Source organism: Natator depressus, chromosome 13, assembly GCF_965152275.1.
Source record: "Natator depressus isolate rNatDep1 chromosome 13, rNatDep2.hap1, whole genome shotgun sequence".
NCBI lineage: Eukaryota > Metazoa > Chordata > Testudines > Cheloniidae > Natator > Natator depressus.
In genome coordinates this window covers 38558428-38581288 of record NC_134246.1, presented here as the reverse complement: position 1 = coordinate 38581288, position 22861 = coordinate 38558428, and the positions used below count along the sequence as shown (strand labels likewise).

General features: G+C 48.8%; 1 protein-coding gene across 1 annotated transcript; it reads left to right on the top strand.

Annotated features, from left to right (window-relative positions):
- The first annotated feature begins 2951 nt into the window (after nucleotides 1-2951).
- LOC141997145 (uncharacterized) lies at nucleotides 2952-18792 on the top strand. The gene is made up of 5 exons (XM_074969433.1): nucleotides 2952-2987; nucleotides 3704-4058; nucleotides 16141-16409; nucleotides 18321-18372; nucleotides 18458-18792. Exons 1-5 carry the CDS (start codon nucleotides 2952-2954, stop codon nucleotides 18790-18792), a joined length of 1047 nt encoding a protein of 348 aa, XP_074825534.1.
- Nucleotides 18793-22861: the final 4069 nt, after the last annotated feature.

The window sequence follows — 22861 nt, the reverse complement described above, 5'->3', positions numbered from 1 at the left end:
ACATCTTTCCTGAAATGTGGCGCCCAGAACTGGACACAATACTCCAGTTGAGGCCTAATCAGCGCGGAGTAGAGCGGAAGAATTACTTCTCATGTCTTGCTTACAATACTCCTGCTAATACATCCCAGAATGATGTTTGCTAATATATCCCAGAATGATGTTGCACAGACTAATATTTAGTTTGTGGTCCACTATGACCCCCAGATCCCTTTCTGTAGTACTCCTTCCTAGGCAGTCATTTCCTATTTTGTATGTGTGGAATGGATGGGTTCCTTCCTAAATGGAGTACTTTGCATTTGTCATTATTGAATTTCATCCTGTTTACTTCAGATAATTTCTCCAGTTTGTCCAGATCGTTTTGAATTTTAATCCTATCCTCCAAAGCACTTGCAACCCCTCCCAGACTGGTATCGTCAACAGACTTTATAAGTGTACTCTGTATGCCATTATCTAAATCATTGATGAAGATATTGAACAGAATCGGACCCAGAACCTATCCCTGTGGGACCCCACTCATTATGCCCTTCCAGCATGACTGTGAACCACTGATAATTGCTCTCTGGGAACTGTTTTCCAACCAGTTTTGTACCCACCTTGCATTTCCCTAGTTTGTTAATGAGAAGGTCATGTGAGACAGTATCAAAAGCCTTATTAAAGTCAAGCTATACCATCTCTATCACTTCCCCCCATCCACAAGGCTAGTTACCCTGTCAAAGAAAGCTATCTGGTTGGGTTGACACAATTTGTTCCTGACAAATCCATGCTGACTGTAACTTATCACCTTATTAAATTCTAGATGTTTGCAAATGGATTACTTAATTATTTGCTCCATTATCTTTCTGGGTACAGAAGTTAAGCTGACTGGTCTGTAATTCCCCGAGCTGTCCTTATTTCCCTTTTTATAGATGGACACTATAATTGCCCTTTTCCAGTCTTCTGAAATCTCTCCCTTCTTCCATGACTTTTCAAAGATAATTGCTAATGGCTCAGATATCTCTTCAGTCAGCTTCTTGAGTATTCTAGGATGCATTCCATCAGGCCCTGGTCACTTGTAGACATCTAATTTGTCTAAATAATTTTTAACTTGTTCTTTTCCTATTTTATCCTCTGATCCTACCTCATTTTCACTGGCATTCACTCGATTAGACGTCCAATCACCACCAACCTTCTAGGTGAAAACGGAAACACAGAAATCATTAAGCACCTCTGACATTTCCACATTTTCTGTTATTATTCTCCCCCCCCCCCCCATTGAGTAATGGTCCTACCCTGTCCTTCATCTTGCTCTTGCTTCTAATGTATTCATAGAATGTTTTCTTGTTACCCTTTATATCTCTAGCTAATTTGATCTCGTTTTGTGCCTTGGCCTTTCTAATTTTGTCCCTACATACTTGTTTTATTTGTTCATATTCCTCCTTTGTAATTTTACCTAGTTTCCACTTTTTGTAGGACTCTTTCCTGATTTTTAGGTCATTGAAGATCTCCTGGTTAAGCCTGGGTGGTCTCTTGCCATACTTCCTAGCTTTCCTACACAGTGGGATAGATTGCTCCTTTGCCCTTAATAATGTCTCTTTGAAAAAACTGCCAGTTGTCTTCAATTGTTTTTTGCCTTAGATTTCCTTCCCATGGGATCTTACCTACCAACTCCCTGAGTTTGCTAAAGTCTGCCTTCTTGAAATCCATTGTCTTTATTGTGCTCTTCGCCCTTCTACCATTCCTTAGAAGTATGAACTCTACCATTTCATGATCACTTTCACCCAACCTGCCTTCCACTTTCAAATTCTCAACCAGTTCCTCCCTATTTGTCAAAATAAAATCGAGAAAAGCCTTTCCCCTAATACATGCGCCTGCTCATTAACTCTACACACACACACACACACACACACACACACAGATACATTCTCTGATCTGGAGAGTGTATAATCCCTTTCCAGATGGGAATATTGATTAACTCTCCAACCATGGTTTCTTTCTCTCTCCCTCTCCCGCTCTATCGATCTCTCTGTCTTGGGTACCTTAATGGCCACTACCACTAATACCTCTACCATGCTACCCGAGCACCTTACCGTCCGTAACATACTGATGCTCACGACATTTCTAGGAGGCTGGTTAGTCCATATTGAGAACTGAGGCAGGGAGATACTGTGATTATGTATTTTTCTATATCAGGTCATTTCATGGATTCCATCACTCTAGTACCTGAGCCTTAATCCTATCAATGTATTTCTCCTCACCACATCCCTGTGAGGCAGGGGATGCTGTTATTCCATTTGACAGATGGGGACAACCAGACTAAGTGACTTGCTCAGGAAAAGGGAAGTGAGCCAAAACAAGAAGAGCCTGAAATTGTGGCCTGCAATTCTCTCCTGTTCCCCGAGAGGGCAGCACAGGGAACACGAACCAGCGCATCAGTCGACCCAAAGAGGAGTTACCCGCGGGTTTAGCAAAGTCACTGTCTGGACACAGGAGACAGGTGGAATGGGCTCTCTGAACCACCAAGGAACTCTAAGCGAGGACTGTAACATGGCCCGGGTTTCCGTTGGGGGTTGGAGTGGACCGGACACATCATAGAAATGATCCATTATGCAGCCACCGCTAGCGGCACCGCAGTGAAGATTGCACCAGGGATTTGTTTCGAAGCCGAATAATGAATCCAGGCTAAAATCCCCATGTAGTCAGTTCAGCTTCAAAACTGCTGTGTCAGTCCAGGCGTTGCAGTACAGCTCGTGGTGCCAATTCGAGCTTATTTCACCTAGAGACCCCCCGGCAGACACCCCAGCCCCCCACCCCAAATGACCCATCTCTAGCGCTGTAATGGAAGAACTATGAGCTTACTTAAAGTCACACATAATCTTCTGCCAAAGTATTGTTAGGGAATGGAAGATACTGGCCAAAACGCTCCAGAAACTGAGCCCCTTGTCCTCGGAAATATACGAGTGAGATTTGCAAAGATGCCTAGGGGATCCGGAGCAGAAGTTCCAGGTAATGTAAGTTAATAGAGCCATCTAACAGCCTACCTAGCTGCGTACCTGTTCAGCCTACCAATAATCAACGATCAATAAACAGGCATGGTAATCAATAACTGTTGAGTTTGGGAAGCATCAGGACAAGGCGTTTGGGGCTTTGAAACAAGGAAGCGCACCGCATCACTGGAGTCCCCGGGCCCAAAATTCGACTTCTTCAGCACCTCCTGTGTAAGGTTTACAATGAGTTGACCCCAGAAACTGATGAGAGATCCAGCAGCGCGGTGTGAGAGTTTAATTCACTATGGCTTTTTCTGTGTTCCTCCTCTGCAGCAATGGAGCAAAGCGTGTGTGTGTGTGTGTGTGTGTGTGTGTGTGTGTGACACGCTCTGTCCAGGGTGGGCACAGAGAGGCAGAGGCCCCCATCCTGTCCTTTTTATCGGCTCTCTCTCTCTCTCCTTCCTGGGGCGCTCCCACGTTATGCAAATCCCCGCTCCGGGCTCTGGGTTGAAGCCCCGGGGCGCTCAGACCCGCCGTGTCCCCCAGGCGCTGAGCTGCCCCTTGCGAGCTCTTTGTTGTCCCCGCCTAGCGCACAATGAACTCTCTGCTCCTCCCCCTGCTCCTCCTGGCTCTGGCCCCGGGTGAGTGGCTGCGGGAGGCTGCGGGAGGCCGCCCTGATTTGGGGGGAAGGTGAGTTTCAATCTGACCGATCCCTGCTTTTCCCAGGTGTCCTGTCCTAGCTCCGGCTCCAGGAGTCCGGCCCGGGGGTGGTGAAGCCCGGAGAGACCCTCACACTCACCTGCACTGTCACCGGGGGCACCGTCACCAGCAGCTACGGGTGGAACTGGATACGCCAGGCTCCGGGCCAAGGGCTGGAGTGGATGGGATACTGGACCGGGAGCACAAGCTACAACCCGTCTCTCCAAGGCCGAATCACCATCACCGCGGATTCTTCCAACACCAAGTATTATCTGCGGCTGGGCTCGCTGACAGCTGCAGACACCGGCACCTATTACTGCGCCAGAGACACAGTGACCCGGAGCACAGCAGGGACTAGTAAAAAAGGGGGAAGCTGTTTCCATACAGACATGTGGGGCATTTAATGTCTCACAATCTCCATTATCTGTGGACTTGGACGGATCAAATTTTTATTGGGAAAAGTTGGTAAAGATGGATTTCATCAATCACACACCCCGAAAACGTAGTTCCATCCACCATCATTGAAATTTACAAATGTTCAAAGTAAAGAAATTCTTAAAACACACAATTCTGTGTAACTATATAAGACTCAGCAATGTTTTCAAATAAACCCAAGATTGGCTGTCAAAATTATTTTAAAACCCCCACAAATTCTGAATTATCAGTGGGAAGTAGGAGCTTCAATACCTTTACAAATCCTTCAGCCCATACAAATTTAGAAACCTCCTTGCCCTGTTCCCATATCAATCACCACCTTCCCCGGCCATATAGGATGTTCCCTGGTACCCACAGGGACACACCAATAGAAATTCTGGCCATAGAGATGAAGTTGGGGTGAACTCAGGACTAGGGTGACCAGATGTCCCGATTTTATAGGGACAGTCCCAATTTGGGGAGCTTTTTCTTATATAGGTACCTATTACCCCCCACCCCCGTCACGATTTTTTACACTTGCTATCTGATCACCCTACTCAGTGCATATTTTGACACTTTCCATGCGTCAATAGGTTCAAAGGCTTCCTCAGAGCACGAACCACCGGTAACTCAGGGGGTTTAGGAAGAAACTTCCCCTCCAAGAGGGATATTCCACAATATCCCACTAGGGGCATCCTGGCACCATCCTCTGAAGCTTCTGTCCTTGGTCGTGGACACAGACAGCTGGACTCTGGGTCAGAGCAGCCCCTGCAATTCCAGTGTCTCCTTTCATGCTAGGAGGGAAAATACCCAGTGAGCTGGGGGAGAGGAAGATGAGCTCTCACCCTGCTTTATACCCCATGTTGCTGTGGCTCTGTAACGATGCTGCCTCTGGCGGGACACAGCTGAGAGTATCAATTCAGGACAAATTGCTTAGAGCAGGGCAGTTACAGTCCAAGGCTGGGGTTTCTTTATTATGACGGCACACCAAACCAGCCAAACAGAGAGGACTTCGGTCTCACCCCACTGGCTAACCATAAGTCATACAATCAATTCGCTTAGACACTCCAGTTTCCCAGTATCACCACCAGTGCCACTCATTATGGGGACGAAAGGTTATAAAAACCAATACCCCAGTAAAAGGTCACAGGCTCCCATGCAGGGATTTGCTACAAGACAGAGGCATTTGGGGCCAGATCTGAACCCCATGGCAGTAAAGGCAGCGATGGTCTCTGGGTGAGGCCCTTGGAGCACTGCCCTGTCTCACTGACTCTCCCTGGGTGAACGTGCAGAGTGGGGAGCTGATCAGAGAGCTGGATTCTGCCTCTCTCTGCATACAATGCAGGGACATCCCAGTTGGATATCTCCATTCAACGACAGCGTGTCCCGCCGGCCGCTTTCAGCACCCTCCCTGCTGGGTGAAACCCGCATGCAAAGGCCTGGCCCCGGTTAGGGCCATCCTTAGGATTTATGGGGCCCTACGCAGTATTATTAAACTGGTGCCCCTATGCACAACAGCAGCCTGGACTCGAAGCCCAGGGTGGGGGAGGAAGGAGGCAGCAAAAGATAGCGAGATGCCCAGCCCACCTCACCGTGGTGGAGAGTCACAGTTCCCAGCAGAGACTCCCGTTCCCTCTCCCTCACGCAGAATGGACATACAGAAGGTACCTAATTAAAAGCACTAAATTTGGGAATAAAAAATGTCAGTCACAGGATTTTTGATATGCCCTGAAGTTTGTCAGAGATTTATTTGTAAAAACTTTGTAGTAAGGGCCAGTCAGCTGTCTTGGTGAATACAACGTTAAATATTATGCAATCCATGATGCATCTCTTCTCTGTTTTACATCTTCTTAATCACTATTTTCTACCCTGATTTTATATTTTAAATGTACTCTTAAGCCTTCATAAAGTAATCATTCCAGATTACTACATATTTAACCCACTGAAACAAAGACATTATTTTAAATTAATTAGTCACAGAGGTTTAGTGTGTTCATAACCATGTTTATTGCTCTTAGAAAAAGGGAACACTAACTTACTTTGCATGATCTCCATAACAATAGACATGTTTATGAAATTTCACCAACTTTAAAAAAATATATTTCCAAAGATTTGAGGCATAACAAACGATTTTATATCTTACTATGGTACTGATTTTGCTGGAGGGTTCTCTTAAAACTAGTTCATCAGATAGTCAGAAGTAAAGAAAGGGAAACTCTTTGTCCAGCTATCTGGAAGGAAAGGGGTGTTGTCCCTTTAAGGGCTCTCTTCAACCGGGGGTGGGAGTGGGGGGGAGTTAAGGGAGAGAGGGATGGACAGAAAGGACATGCTTCAGAGTGGTAGCCCTGTTAGTCTGTATCAGCAAAAACAACGAGGAGTCCTTGTGGCATTTTAGGGTATGTCTACACTACGGAATAAGGTCGAATTTATAGAAGTCGTTTTTTTAGAAATCGGTTTTATATATTCGAGTGTGTGTGTCCCCACAGAAGTGCATTAAGTGCATTAACTCGGCGGAGTGCTTCCACAGTACCGAGGCTAGAGTCGACTTCCGGAGCGTTGCACTGTGGGTAGCTATCCCACAGTTCCCGCAGTCTCCGCTGCCCATTGGAATTCTGGGTTGAGATCCCAATGCCTGATGGGGCTAAAACATTGTCGCGGGTGGTTCTGGGTACATATCGTCAGTCCCCCCTTCCCTCCCTCCCTCCCTCCGTGAAAGCAAGGGCAGACAATCGTTTCGCGCCTTTTTTCCTGAGTTACCTGTGCGGACGCCATACCACCGCAAGCATGGAGCCCGCTCAGGTAACCGTCACCGTATGTCTCCTGGGTGCTGGCAGACGCGGTACGGCATTGCTACACAGTAGCAGCAACCCATTGCCTTGTGGCAGCAGACGGTGCAGTATGACTGGTAGCCGTCCTCGTCATGTCCGAGGTACTCCTGGTCGCCTGTGTGAGGTCAATCAGGAGTGCCTGGGCAGACATGGGCGCAGGGACTAAATTTTTAGTGACTTGACCAGGTCATTCTCTTAAGTCCGGCAGTCAGTCCTATTGAACCGTCTTATGGTGAGCAGGCAGGCAATATGTCCTTCTGCACCGTCTGCTGCCAGCCAAAGATGTAAAAGATAGATGGAGTGGATCAAAACAAGAAATAGACCAGATTTGTTTTGTACTCATTTGCCTCCTCCCCTGTCTAGGGGACTCATTCCTCTAGGTCACACTGCAGTCACTCACAGAGAAGGTGCAGCGAGGTAAATCTAGCCATGTATCAATCAGAGGCCAGGCTAACCTCCTTGTTCCAATAAGAACAATAACTTAGGTGCACCATTTCTTATTGGAACCCTCCGTGAAGTCCTGCCTGAACTACTCCTTGATGTAAAGCCACCCCCTTTGTGGATTTTAGCCCCCTGAAGCCAACCCTGTAAGCCGTGTCGTCAGTCGCCCCTCCCTCCGTCAGAGCAACGGCAGACAATCATTCCGCGCCTTTTTTCTGTGTGGACGCCATACCAAGGCAAGCATGGAGTCCGCTCAGCTCACTTTGGCAATTAGGAGCACATTAAACACCACACGCATTATCCAGCAGTATATGCAGCACCAGAACCTGGCAAAGCGCTACCGGGCGAGGAGGCGACGTCAGCGCGGTCACGTGAGTGATCAGGACATGGACACAGATTTCTCTGAAAGCATGGGCCCTGCCAATGCATGCATAATGGTGCTAATGGGGCAGGTTCATGCTGTGGAACGCCGATTCTGGGCTCGGGAAACAAGTACAGACTGGTGGGACCGCATAGTGTTGCAGGTCTGGGACGATTCCCAGTGGCTGCGAAACTTTCGCATGCGTAAGGGCACTTTCATGGAACTTTGTGACTTGCTTTCCCCTGCCCTGAAGCGCATGAATACCAAGATGAGAGCAGCCCTCACAGTTGAGAAGCGAGTGGCGATAGCCCTGTGGAAGCTTGCAACGCCAGACAGCTACCGGTCAGTTGGGAATCAATTTGGAGTGGGCAAATCTACTGTGGGGGCTGCTGTGATGCAAGTAGCCCACGCAATCAAAGATCTGCTGATATCAAGGGTAGTGACCCTGGGAAATGTGCAGGTCATAGTGGATGGCTTTGCTGCAATGGGATTCCCTAACTGTGGTGGGGCCATAGACGGAACCCATATCCCTATCTTGGCACCGGAGCACCAAGCCGGCGAGTACATAAACCGCAAGGGGTACTTTTCAATAGTGCTGCAAGCTCTGGTGGATCACAAGGGACGTTTCACCAACATCAACGTGGGATGGCCGGGAAAGGTACATGACGCTCGCATCTTCAGGAACTCTGGTCTGTTTCAAAAGCTTCAAGAAGGGACTTTATTCCCAGACCAGAAAATAACTGTTGGTGATGTTGAAATGCCTATATGTATCCTTGGGGACCCAGCCTACCCCTTAATGCCATGGCTCATGAAGCCGTACACAGGCAGCCTGGACAGTAGTCAGGAGCTGTTCAACTACAGGCTGAGCAAGTGCAGAATGGTGGTAGAATGTGCATTTGGACGTTTAAAGGCGCGCTGGCGCAGTTTACTGACTCGCTTAGACCTCAGCGAAACCAATATTCCCACTGTTATTACTGCTTGCTGTGTGCTTCACAATATCTGTGAGAGTAAGGGGGAGATGTTTATGGCGGGGTGGGAGGTTGAGGCAAATCGCCTGGCTGCTGGTTACGTGCAGCCAGACACCAGGGCGGTTAGAAGAGCACAGGAGGGCGCGGTACGCATCAGAGAGGCTTTGAAAACCAGTTTCATGACCGGCCAGGCTACGGTGTGAAAGTTCTGTTTGTTTCTCCTTGATGAAACCCCCCGCCCCTTGGTTCACTCTACTTCCCTGTAAGCTAACCACCCTCCCCTCCTCCCTTTGATCACTGCTTGCAGAGGCAATAAAGTCATTGTTGCTTCACATTCATGCATTCTTTATTCATTCATCACACAAATAGGGGGATGACTACCAAGGTAGCCCAGGAGGGGTGGTGGAGGAGGGAAGGAAAATGCCACACAGCACTTTAAAAGTTTACAACTTTAAAATTTATTGAATGACAGCCTTCTTTTTTGGGGGCAATCCTCTGTGGTGGAGTGGCTGGTTGGCCGGTGGCCCCCCCACCGCGTTCTTGGGAGTCTGGGTGTGGAGGCTATGGAACTTGGGGAGGAGGGCGGTTGGTTACACAGGGGCTGTAGTGGCAGTCTGTGCTCCAGCTGCCTTTGCTGCACCTCAACCATACACTGGAGCATACTGGTTTGGTCCTCCAGCAGCCTCAGCATTGAATCCTGCCTCCTCTCATCACGCTGCCGCCACATTCGAGCTTCAGCCCTCTCTTCAGCCCGCCACTTACTCTCTTCAGCCCGCCACCTCTCCTCCTGGTCATTTTGTGCTTTCCTGCACTCTGACATTATTTGCCTCCACGCATTCATCTGTGCTCTGTCAGTGTGGGAGGACAGCATGAGCTCGGAGAACATTTCATCTCGAGTGCGTTTTTTTTTCTTTCTAATCTTCACTAGCCTCTGGGAAGAAGAAGATCCTGTGATCATTGAAACACATGCAGCTGGTGGAGAAAAGAAAAGGGACAGCGGTATTTAAAAAGACACATTTTATAAAACACTGGCTACACTCTTTCAGGGTAAACCTTGTTGTTAACATTACATACATAGCACATGTGCTTTCGTTACAAGGTCGCATTTTGCCTCCCCCCACTGTGTGGCTACCCCCTCAACCCTCCCCCCTCCCTGTGGCTAACCGCGGGGAACATTTCTGTTCAGCCGCAGGCAAACAGCCCAGCAGGAATGGGCTCCTCTGAGTGTCCCCTGAAGAAAAGCACCCTATTTCAACCAGGTGACCATGGATTATATCTCACTCTCCTGAGGATAACACAGAGAGATAAAGAACGGATGTTGCTTGAACGCCAGCAAACATACACTGCAATGCTTTGTTGTACAATGATTCCCGAGTACGTTTTACTGGCCTGGAGTGGTAAAGTGTCCTACCATGACGGACGCAATAAGTCTGCCCTCCCCAGAAACCTTTTGCAAAGGCTTTGGGAGTATATCCAGGAGATCTGCGAATGCCAGGGCAAAGTAATCCTTTCACATGCTTGCTTTTAAACCATGTACAGTATTTTAAAAGGTACACTCACCGGAGGTCCCTTCTCCACCTGCTGGGTCCAGGAGGCAGCCTTGGGTGGGTTCAGGGGGTACTGGCTCCAGGTCCAGGGTGAGAAACAGTTCCTGGCTGTCGGGAAAACCGGTTTCTCCGCTTGCTTGCTGTGAGCTATCTACAACCTCGTCATCATCATCATCTTCTTCGTCCCCCAAACCTGCTTCCGTATTGCCTCCATCTCCATTGAAGGAGTCAAACAACACGGCCTGGGTAGTGGTGGCTGAACCCCCTAAAATGGCATGCAGCTCATCATAGAAGCGGCATGTTTAGGGCTCTGACCCGGAGCGGCCGTTCGCCTCTCTGGTTTTCTGGTAGGCTCGCCTCTCTGGTTTTCTGGTAGGCTCCTTCAGTTTCACGCGGCACTGCTTCGGGTCCCTGTTATGGCCTCTGTCCTTCATGCCCTGGGAGATTTTGACAAAGGTTTTGGCATTTCGAAAACTGGAACAGAGTTCTGATAGCACGGATTCCTCTCCCCATACAGCGATCAGATCCCGTACCTCCCGTTCGGTCCATGCTGGAGCTCTTTTGCGATTCTGAGACTCCATCATGGTCACCTCTGCTGATGAGCTCTGCATGGTCACCTGCAGCTTGCCATGCTGGCCAAACAGGAAATGAGATTCAAAAGTTCGCGGTTCTTTTCCTGTCTACCTGGCCAGTGAATCTGAGTTGAGAGTGCTGTCCAGAGCGGTCAAAATGGAGCACCCTGGGATAGCTCCCGGAGGCCAATACCGTCAAATTGTGTCCACAGTACCCCAAATTCGACCCGGCAAGGCCGATTTAAGCGCTAATCCACTTGTCAGGGGTGGAGTAAGGAAATCAATTTTAAGAGCCCTTTAAGTCGAAATAAAGGGCTTCATCGTGTGGACGGGTGCAGGTTTACATCGATTTAATGCTGCTAAATTTGACCTAAAGTCCTAGTGTAGACGAGGGCTAAGTTGGAAGTAGGTAATTCTCAGCAGTTGACAAGAAGGAGTGGAAGTCACTTTTGTAGTGTTAATGAGGCCAATGTAAACAAGGTGGCTCATTTCAAACAGCTGACATGATGGTGTGCATATTTAGCAAGGAGAAATTAGTTTTTGTAAAAACAAAGAGAAGTACTTGTGGCACCTTAGAGACTAACAAATTGATTTAGTTTCTGTAGTGACCCATCCACTCCCAGTCTCTATTCAGGCCTAATTTGATGGTGTCCAGTTTGCAAATTAGTTCCAGTTCTGTAGTTTCTCATTGGAGTCTGTTTTTGAAGTTTTTCTGTTGAAGAATGGCCACTTTTAAGTCTGTTATTGAGTGACCAGGGAGATTGAAGTGTTCTCCTACTGGTTTTTGAATGTTATAATTCCTGATGTCAGATTTTGGAAGCAAGTTTTTTTTTACAATAGTAATTAAAATTAAAATGTGCATTTTAGATAAGGGTGGTCTTTTGAAGGATTTATTTTTTTAAAACAAACTATATGTCTGAAGATCCAAGCATTTAAGGCTAAAGATAATTGTGCATCTAAAAATCTATGCAAGGATTTTTTAGAGATGTGATTTTATAATCTTCACCAACTCACTAATGAAATATTTGTAAAGCAAATTTTAAAATAAGGTCCTGTAGACTAACATGTTCTGAGTAAATATTACAGTAATGCGCAACTGTTTTTGTCAGTATATTTGTGACGATGTGACCCAGCAGGGAGGAGGGAGTGTTGACCTGGGAATGTGCCCTGGGGATGGGAGACCTGAGAGCCTTTCACCTGAGCCAGGAGCGGGAGGGGGAGGTAACACCTCTGCCCGGGAATGTGGACGGAGGCTGCAGCAGGGAACCTGCTGGGTGAGTTTAGTTTCAGTTTGGGGCTGGGTGGAGGAACACAGGGAACCCCAGGGCTGGGGTCTAAGCTCCCTGCTCCCCCAGAAGGACTTGACTGAGGGGTCCTGGGTACACCCACGACCTCTGTTTTGGACTGTGTTCCTGTTGTCCAATAAACCTTCTGTTTTACTGGCTGGCTGAGAGTCTCAGTGAATCCCAGGAAGAGGGGTGCAGGGCCTGGACTCCCCCACACTCCGTGACAATATTCAGAAACTGACAGCGGCACTGCTATGGGTACCCACATGGCCCCACAGTATGCCAATGGGTATTTTTATGCCACAGTATTTTTATGGCTGACTTAGAACAACGCTTCCTCAGCTCTTGTCCCCTAACACCCCTACTCTACTTGTGCTACATTGATGACATCTTCATCATCTGGACCCATGGAAAAGAAGCCCTTGAGGAATTCCACCATGATTTCAACAATTTCCATCCCACCATCAACCTCAGCCTAGACCAATCCACACAAGCGATCCATTTCCTGGACACTACTGTGCTAATAAGCAATGGTCACATAAACACCACCCAATATCGGAAACCTACTGACCGCTATACTTACCTACATGCCTTCAGCTTCCATCCAGGACACACCACACCATCCATTGTCTACAGCCAAGCTCTAAGATACAACCTCATATGCTCCAATCCCTCAGACAGAGACAAACACCTACAAGATCTCTATCAAGCATTCTTAAAACTACAATACCCATCTGCTGAAGTGAAAACAACAGATTGACAGAGCCAGAAGAATACCCAGAAGTCACCTACTACAGGACAGGCCCAACAAAGAAAATAACAGAACGCCACTAGCCATCACCTTCAGCCCCCAACTAAAACCTCTCCAGCGCATCATCAAAGATTTACAACCTATCCTGAAAAATGATCCCTCACTCTCACAGATCTTGGGAGACAGACCAGTCCTCGCTTACAGCCCCCCAACCTGAAGCAAATACTCACTAGCAACCACACACCACACAACAAAAACACTAACTCAGGAACCTATCCTTGCCACAAAGCCCGTTGCCAACTCTGTCCACATATTTATTCAAGGGACACCATCATAGAACCTAATCACATTAGCCACGCCATCAGAGACTCATTCACCTGCACATCTACCAATGGGATATATGCCATCATGTGCCAGCAATGCCCCTCTGCCATGTACATTGGCCAAACCGGACAGTCTCTGTGCAAAAGAATAAATGAACACAAATCTGACATCAGGAATCATAACATTCAAAAACCGGTAGGAGAACACTTCAACCTCTGTGGCGACTCAGTAAAAGATTTAAGGGTGGCAATTTTGCAAAAGAAAAGCTTCAAAAACAGACTCCAGCAAGAAACTGCTGAGCTTGAATTAATATGCAAACTAGACACCGTTAACTTGGGTTTGAAGAGAGACAGGGAGTGGCTGGGTCATTCCACATATTGAATCTATTTCTCCATGTTAAGTATCCTCACACCTTCTTGTCAACTGTCTAAATTGGGCCATCTTGATTATCACTACAAAAGGATTTTTTGTTGTTCTTGTTGTTGTTTTTTCTCCTGCTGTTAATAGCTCATCTTAACTAATTAGCCTCTCACAGTTTGTATGGTAACTTCCAACTTATCTGTGTGTTTATATGTGGCTGGAGAGTTTCACTAGGGATGGGATAGCTGAGAGCCTGTAACCTCAGCCAGGACGGAGAGCGGGAGGCAACACCTCTGCCCTGGAAACTGGGCAAAGGCTAGAGGAGAGAGCCTGCTGGAGGGGTTTTTTGGTTTCAGTTTGGTCCTGGGTGGTCGAACGCAGGGAACCCCAAGGCTGGGGTCTAAGCTCCCTACCCCCCAGAAAGCTCCCTGCCCCCCAGAAGGACTTAACTGAGGGGTCCTGGTTGTACCCAAAAGCTCTGTTTCAGACTGTGTTCCTATTGTCCAATAAACCTTCCATTTTGCTGGCTGGCTGAGAGTCATGGTGAATCCCAGAAAGAGGGGTGCAGGGCCCTGACTGCCCCACACTCCATGACACCGGGTTAGATCTGTTAAAGATCCAGGCCTCCATTTAGACACAGAACTGAGCTCAGTGTGTGGGTGCTGGGCTGCTGGGAAAATCTGACCCTAAAGGTCACACAGGCAGCTGCTACGTGCTGAGAAATTGCTACCCTCTGGCCCTTATTCAGGTGGCTAAATGGGAGCAGAGACTTCGGTAGATCTGGCCCCCAGTGTGGGTACTGAACCCTGGAACATCAGCCCTGGGCTCTTCAGAGAATGTGGTTCCTTCAGAGTGTTAGAAGGTGGAGAACATAGGAGCTCTCTCATGCCCAGGTGCGGGATCTCCCTGGTGAGTGGAGCAGACAGTGCCATGCAATGGCTGAGTCTTCAGTCAGTTACATACAGCAGGCTAGGACAGATCTGGGCCTATTTACCTAGAATCCTGGGACAGGGAAGTGGGACAAAACCTCAAGCACCCCAGTGAACTGTGTTACCTGGTAGCCAGCAATTCTGCCCAATCCACCGAGAGGGCAGCACAGTGAATATGAGCCAGTCCATCAAAAGAACCAAAAGACGTGTTACTAGGGGGTTTAAGTAAAGTCACTGTGTCTGGACACAGGAGACAGGTGGAATGTGCTTTCTGACCCACCAAGGAACCAGAACTGCAGAGTGTAAAGCGGATCAGGGTTCCCTTGTGGGTTGGAAAGGACCTGAGACATCACAGTCATGCTGAGTTATTCAGCCGGCACTCCTGGCTTCCACAGTGACGGTTGCACCATGGACGCTGTCTGAAGCAGAATAATAAATCCAGGCTAAGATCGCTGTATAGAGTTAGATGAGCTTCAAAATGGATGTGTCAGTTCAGATAACAGAGTAGAGATTGTGGGGCCAATTTGAAGTTAAGTCACCCAGCTATTTCCGAGATACACCCCTACCCTGCTCCTCTGAATGACCCATCTCTAAACTTCCCCAGAGAGAGAGAGAGAGAGAGACCAAAACCCAGCCTGGTCCATTCCCCTCTAGTGTATCTGTCACTGCAATCACAGCCCTTGTTCTGACGCAGCACAGATAATGTTAGATAATCTAGACAATACTTAGTCCTGCCACTACTGCAGGGGACAGGAATAGATGACCTCTCTAGGTCCCTTCCAGTCCTACGATTCTCTTATTCTACGACTCACACCCAATTCCCTCCCCCTTCAATAAAGCTGTTTGTCAGTCTCTGGGGCAGAAACTAGCCTTCCTCTCTCTGCAGCTGCGGTTCCTTCTTCATCTGACACCTCCTGGAGAGACTCCCTGCCTCTTGATATCTTCTGGGCATTGTCTGTACGATGGCATACACACCCGGCACATTAGGAGTACTCCTGCTTCAAGGGAGAGACACGCATTGATTTCAATGGGCTTTCAGCCTCAGACACGATGGGGGTGCATGACTCTCCTCTCCCATCCACTAGACAGGATTCCCTGCAGAATGATCCTTCCCCCTGGTAGTTTATCCCCTATGAGTGAACCTGTATGCAAATCCCTGACCCAGCGGTTGCTCCTGGGTCCCAGACAGAGCCCTGTTCTCTGCATCCACCTTCCTACCCTCACAGCAGCCATGTCCTGCCATGTGGGCTGAGCTGAGTGCACCGTCTGTCTGGGGTGCAAAGGAGACACCGGTTCCTGAGGGGACATCGCCATGTACTGAGCGCTCACCCCTCTCATCTCTTATAGCCACCCTGGGGAACCCACATGCAAATCCCTGCCCCAGGGGGTTCCTGTTTAAATACAAACCCCTGGTTCTAGGAACCTCAGTTTATCCCCAGACACAGAAGTGCCCGGTTCAGCCCGCTGGGGAGTTTTCCTCCTTCTTTGAAAGCGAGAATGAAATCTCTATTGCTTTTCCTTTCCCTATTCTCCACCCTCGCCTGTAAGTCTCTCTGGGGAAGTGGGGGAATTAGGGACACACACACACATATACATATTCAGTGACTAAATTATATTTGGATTTCTTTCCCTTTTCCCAGCTGTCCTCTCCCAGGTGCAGCTGGGTCAGTCCGGTTCTTCGATGCTGAAGCCCGGAGAGACCCTGACACTCACATGCACCATCTCGGGTCCGTCCAGTGACACCCTCTCCAGTTCTTGCTGCTGGTGGACCTGGATCCGGCAGGAACCCGGGAAAGGGCTGGAATGGATGGGAGATGTATCCAAAGAAGGGACAACACACTATGCCCCGTCTCTCCAAAGCCGAGTCACCATCTCTGCAGAGCCTGCCAAGAACCAGTTCTCCCTGCAGCTCCGCTCCCTGGCAGCTGCAGACACCGCCAAGTATTACTGTGTTAGGAAATGCACAGTGACACAGAGCAAAGCGGGGACTGGCACAGAAAGGGGAAGCGGGCTCTGAAGAGTGCAGCAATGCCAGTTTAACAGGGAGTGTTGAATCCTCTTGCTGACACATATGCACACATGTTCAGAGACAGAGAATCGGATAGGAACACCTTACCTACAGAACATATTAAAAATGAGAAATAAGGGAATTTCTCTCTAAGCTATCCCCTACCCAGAACTCATGTCTGCTTCATGCCCCACAATATAAAGCGTTACCAATCTACTATGCTGCACAAATACAATCAAAATCTGCATATACCCGACCTGTCACAGGAACTACATCAAATAAAATGTAATGGAAATGGAAATAAAATCTCCATCAACAAGGGCACTACTTCCCTGTTAAATATATCTAGGAAACTGGTAATCAGTCTCATTCTCATTGCACAAGAGAAGCTCCTTCCCATTTACACATTCATTCCTGTTTGCCTAGAATATAGGAAAAGGGAAGTGAGTCAAAACACCAAGCGCCTGAAATTGTGGCCTGCAATTCTCTCCTGTTCCCCGAGAGGCCAGCACAGAGACCTTGAACCAGCCCATCAATAGAACCAAAGACGTGTTACCAGCAGGTTTAAAGAAGTCACTGTGTCTGGACACAGGAGACAGGTGGAATGGGCTCTCTGAACCACCAAGGAACCAGAAGCGAGGACTGTAATATGGACCGGGTTTCCGTTGGGGGTTGGAGAGGACAGGAAACATCATAGAAATGAAAAATGAAAAGGAGGACTTGTGGCACTTTAGAGACTAACTCATTTATTTGAGCATAAGCTTTCGTGAGCTACCGCTCACATCCGATGAAGTGAGCTGTAGCTCACGAAAGCTTATGCTCAAATAAATTTCTTAGTCTCTAAGGTGCCACAAGTCCTCCTTTTCTTTTTGCAGATACAGACTAACACGGCTGCTACTCTGAAACCTGTCATAGAAATGATCCATTATTCAGCCGCCACTAGCGGCGCCATAGTGAAGGTTGCAACAGGGATTTGTTTCGAAGCCGAATAATGAATCCAGGCTAAAGTCCCCATGTAGTCAGTTCAGCTCCAAAACTGCTGTGTCAGTCCAGGGGCTGGGGTAGAGATCGTGGTGCCAATTCGAGCTTATTTCACCGAGTGGCCCCCGGCAGACACCCCAGACCCTCCTCCAAAATGACCCATCTCCAGCGCTGTAATGAAAGATCTCTGAGCCTATTTAAAGTCGCACAAAAACTTCTGCCAGCCTGCTGTTATGGAAGAGAAGAGCCTCCAGAAACTGAGCTCCTTGTCCTTGGAAATATAAGGGTGAGATTTGCAAAGATGTCTAGGGGATCGGGACCGCAAGTTCCCCTTAATAATGTAATAGAGCCAGCTAACCGCCTACCTAGCTGCGTACCTGTGCACCCAATCAAATAACCAATAAGCAGACATGGATAATCAATAACTGTTGAGTTTGGGAAGCATCAGGACAAGGCGTTTGGGTCTTTGAAACAAGGAAGCACACCGCATCACTGGAGTCCCTGGGCCCAAAATTCGACTTCCTCAGCACCTCCTGCGTAAGGTTTACACGAGTCAATGAATTGACCCCAGAAACTGATGAGAGATACAGCGGTGCGATGTGAGAGTTTAATTCACTATGGATTTTTGTACGTTCCTCCTCTGTAGCAATCGAGCAAAGCGTGTGTGTGTGTGACACGCTCTGTCCAGGGTGGGCACAGAGAGGCAGAGAGCCCCCCACCCTGTCCTTTTTATCAGCTCTCTCTCTCTCTCCTTCCTGGGGCGCTCCCACGTTATGCAAATCCCCGCTCCGGGCTCTGGGTTGAAGTAGCGGCCCCGGGGCGCTCAGACCCGCCGTGTCCCCCAGGCGCTGAGCTGCCCCTTGCGAGCTCTTTGTTGTCCCCGCCTAGCGCACAATGAACTCTCTGCTCCTCCCCCTGCTCCTCCTGGCTCTGGCCCCGGGTGAGTGGCTGCGGGAGGCTGCGGGAGGCCGCCCTGATTTGGGGGGAAGGTGAGTTTGAATCTGACCGATCCCTGCTTTTCCCAGGTGTCCTGTCCCAGCTCCGGCTCCAGGAGTCCGGCCCGGGGGTGGTGAAGCCCGGAGAGACCCTCACACTCACCTGCACTGTCACCGGGGGCACCGTCACCAGCAGCTACTATTGGAGCTGGGTACGCCAGGCTCCGGGCCAAGGGCTGGAGTGGATGGGATACTGGACCGGGGGCACAAGCTACAACCCGTCTCTCCAAGGCCGAATCACCATCACCGCGGATTCTTCCAACACCAAGTATTATCTGCGGCTGGGCTCGCTGACAGCTGCAGACACCGGCACCTATTACTGCGCCAGACACAGTGACCCGGAGCAAAGCAGGGACCCGTACTAAAAGGGGAAGCGGATTCAAAGCAGAGCAGAGAGGCCAGTTCAGCAGGGAGTGCTGAGTGCAGACCGGTCCCCTGCACACGCACGGACCCTGGCAGGTTTCAGTCCCTCCAGCAGCAGATATATGAAACAGAAAATATTTGAATGTGAACACTGTGCTTAAAAATAGCTGTCTCCCAGGACATAGAATCCTAGGACTGGAAGGGACCTGGAGAGGTCATCTAGTCCAGTCCCCTGCACTCATGGCAGGACTAAGTATTATCTAGACCATCGCTGACAGGCGTTTGTCTAACCTGATCTTAAAAATCTCTAATTATAGAGATTCCACAACCTCCTTAGGCACAAGACTTCCCTTGCAAGACTCCCTCTGGGCCAGATTTTCAAAGTTAGGCACCTAAAGTTGCTGATAGGCCCTGGTGGGGTTTGCACAAGCACCTGAGAAGTTTAGCTCAGGCAGGGCCACGTATTTTAAAGATATTTAGCTGCTTAAGATGTAGAGAGTTGCCTGACTCCCATTGATTTCAATGAGTCGTTGACACCTGGGTCCTTTTGAAAATCCCAATAGCTACCTATCTGGATGCTTAGGAACCTAAATACCTCTGAAAATCCGGCTTCTGTGCCTCAGTTTCCCATCTGTGTAATGGGGATAATGACACTTCCTTACTTCACAGGAGAGTTCTGAGCACAAAACACGCTGAAGATTGTGAGGGGCTCAGCCACTATGGTAATTAGGGCATATCAATGACTGAAATGGATACTGAAAATTTTCCTGTCAGAGCTTTTCTGCGATGGAATATTAGTTATTCAGCTAAACTGTTTTTTTCCACAAAAATAACTATTTTGGGTATTTGGCTGAAAAATATTTTGTTTTTTTGGCCAAAAGCCATCAATTTAGTTGCTGGTAATTGAATTGTTTTACTTTCCAGGATTTCTACCCCCCCCCCCTTTCTTTTTTAATTCTTAAAGAAAAGTCTCAGTTTTCAGCCGGGGGGGGGACACACAACACATTTCCCACCCAGCTCTACAGGGATAGGACCCGTTCTTCATCTGGTCCAATCCTGCTGTTAGCTCAGTCAATGAAAACCAGATTCTGCTCTCATTTACACTGGTAATAATCCAGCATAGCATCCTTGATATCTGTGGGGTTATTTTAGATATCCATCCCTGTCACTGAGGCAGGACTGGACCCTGGCCGTTTCACCCTTGATTTCACCGGGAGCAGAAGCAGGCCCTAACTATACTTCAGATAATTTCCAAGTCACCCAGAAGACACGTATTTGATTTTCTGCCCCTGAAGCTGATCTGAGAGATCATCTCCCAGACAAATCAGAATCCTGACTTTCACGTGATGAAAATGGCCAGGCCCCAGAGAGATCCCCACTGACACCAGAACTAGTTTGTCAGCCAGTCAGTTCTCCCCTGTTCGGCTGCAGGGCAGCAGCTGCACCTCGATCTGTTTCCCTCATTTAGCCCAGAACCAGCTCCCTGCCAGCCCCTTTCATCTCCCATCCCCTCGGGGTGAAACCCGCAGGCAAATCCCTGCCCAGGGGGGTTCCTGATTAAATACAAACCCCTGGTTCTAGGTACCTCAGTTTCTCCCAGAAACTCAACTGCCTTTTCTCGGCTGCCGGGCAATCTGTTCATGAATTCAGCCCATCATGGACTCGTTCTTCACCTTCCTTTTCCTCTTAGCCACCCGTTCCTGTGAGTGTCTGTGGGAGGGGGTAGGAAAGTTCAGCTTCGCGTGTACCGGAAGGAGAAATCCCCTTGACTTCAGCAGAGCAGGGGGAGTCCCCGGGGAGTATCTGAACAGCATTATAATTCCTGAAAAAAATCCCCTCCTTTTGCAGGTGTCCTTGCCCAAATCCAGCTGGTCCAGTCCGGCCTGAGAGCGGTGAAGCCCAGAGAGACCAGGGACTGGGGACCCTACATTCCTACTGCTCGTCCTTCCAAAACCGACTCATCATCTCTGGGAATGCCCCTGAAGACGAGTTCTGTCTACAGCTGAGTGACATGACAGCTGCAGGAATCGCCGTGTGTTATTGCTCCAGACAAAGGCAGTGGGCCAGAGCAAAGCGGGGATTGGAGCTAGAAGGGAAACTGGTTTGCAAACCGCCCTTTAGCACTGGGCGTTAGGAGCTGAGGGAGAGGAACTCACTGACAGGAGGGGTTTTCAGGAGGGGAAGCTAGGAAAATACCTCGTGTATCAAGTCCCCTGCAACACAACACACACTGCACGGGTCTTATTCGGTTTCGTTGGGAGCAGTAACGAAAAACACACCTGTATCTACACACCCAACCTCGAGACTTCTCATCCCCTCCAGCAGGCGGCAGCACGGACCCCCAGACATTGAGAAAGCAACCGACCGAGCAGAGGTCACGCACTGCCACTGAGACTAGAAAACACAGAGCGAGAGAGAGAGAGACAGAGCGAGAGAGAGAGAGAGAGAGAGAGAGAGAGAGCGAGAGAGAGAGAGAGAGAGAGAGCAGGTCACATCTCCTTCTGCAGGAGGCGGCCGTGAAACACACCAACGCGCACACACGCCAGAGGTCCCCCGCACACACACACACGGGGTCTTATTACTCCCAGTAAGAGGTAGCAATGACTGAAACAGACAAAAGCGGATCCGGATTCCTTCCTTCCTTTCCATACGGGCGAACAGGGACACCCACTCGTTTCCAGTCCTGAGTTGGTCTTTTCTCTACCTAGCAGGAGCCAGGAGGCCTCACAAACACACCCTGGCCTTTCTTCTGGAGCGGGACTCATTCAATCCAGCAGAGAGCAACAATGATACGGAAATAGATTTGCACCCATGCGCCGTGACAAAGTCCTGCAAGGGGGAAGGTGCCCCTCCTGGATTAAAATTCAGGGTTCTGAATTCCCTACTTCTGTTGCTGGGTGAGCGTGCCCGTCACCGCCCTGTGCCTCGGTTTCCCCGCCCTGTGCCTCGGTTTCCCCATCTCTAAAAAGGAGATTGTTCTCCTTAATTCCTTTGTAAAAGCGCTTTGACGTCTTCTGAAAAAAAAAAGTACTCTTTAAGAGCAAAGTATTATTATTATTATATCTGCTAGGATACAGATGCACAAGCAACACACACACACACGGACAGTGACAACGTCCTATTTTATGCAGTAAAGAGCACCACACGCTGAGACACACACACACATTCACACTCTCCACTTTTCTTCCTCCTTCCAGTAACAAGCGGCAGGGACACACAGCAATACAGTCAGACATTGTCCACCCAGCGGGGGTCCGCTACACCCAACCCATCACACCTATGACAAAACCCAGATCTTATTCCACACCCAGCCAGGGACATCAACACACAGACACACAGCAGCGGAGAGCTCAGGTCTGCGAAGCGGGTGGGATGTGGGTCTGTTCTGATGTTCAGCGCCTCCTGCACTTTAGGAACAGGGGCAGTTTCATCTCCCATTTCTAGCGACGACTTTGGCTAATATACAAAACATCTCCCCAAGCTTCGGGACACAGACTGTCAAGGTAACTTCACAAGCAGTTCACCGGGTTAGAACAAGGGGCTCAATTAGGCAGAAATGTGGCTCTCCATGTGTCTCTACTATAGAGAAGGACAGGGAGATTTTCAAAGGTACTAACACTGCTTGGGTGCGCAAATCCCGGGAACGTGGATACCAAACTGCCTTTTGTAACCCCAGGAAACTTTCCAATTCAATAATTTAAAATAAAATATTTTCTTTTTCGTTTCTTTCCTCATGTTAAAACAGACACAATTTTCCTAAGTGGTCTTAAATCTCTCAAATTGGGGATTTCTCATCAGAAAATGCGGCACACCCAAACTCTGAGAACGAAGCCCCTTCCAAAAACCTCTCCCACTGGCCGAGTTCCAACATTTCGCTTCCCTTGTAGCGGCTTTGGAAGGTTTTTCTCCCTCATGTCAGAGGCAGAAGGCACGTTGCTCTCCACATGATTTCTAACTGTGACTTTATTCCCAGGTGCCCGGTCGCAGGGGCAGCCGGTGGAGTCCGGAGGGGATGTGAAGAAGCCCGGAGACTCTCTCCGCCTCTCCTGCAAAGCCTCCGGGTTCCCCTTC

Bases quoted from the DNA above. Each gene is read 5' to 3' on its own strand.
- LOC141997145 (XM_074969433.1), top strand. From the start codon at position 2,952: ATGCCTAGGGGATCCGGAGCAGAAGTTCCAGGTAAT. The intron at 2,988-3,703 runs GTAAGTTAATAG...GTCCTGTCCTAG, and splicing joins GAGCAGAAGTTCCAGGTAAT to CTCCGGCTCCAGGAGTCCGG. The intron at 16,410-18,320 runs GTGACACAGAGC...GTCCCCGCCTAG, and splicing joins ACTGTGTTAGGAAATGCACA to CGCACAATGAACTCTCTGCT.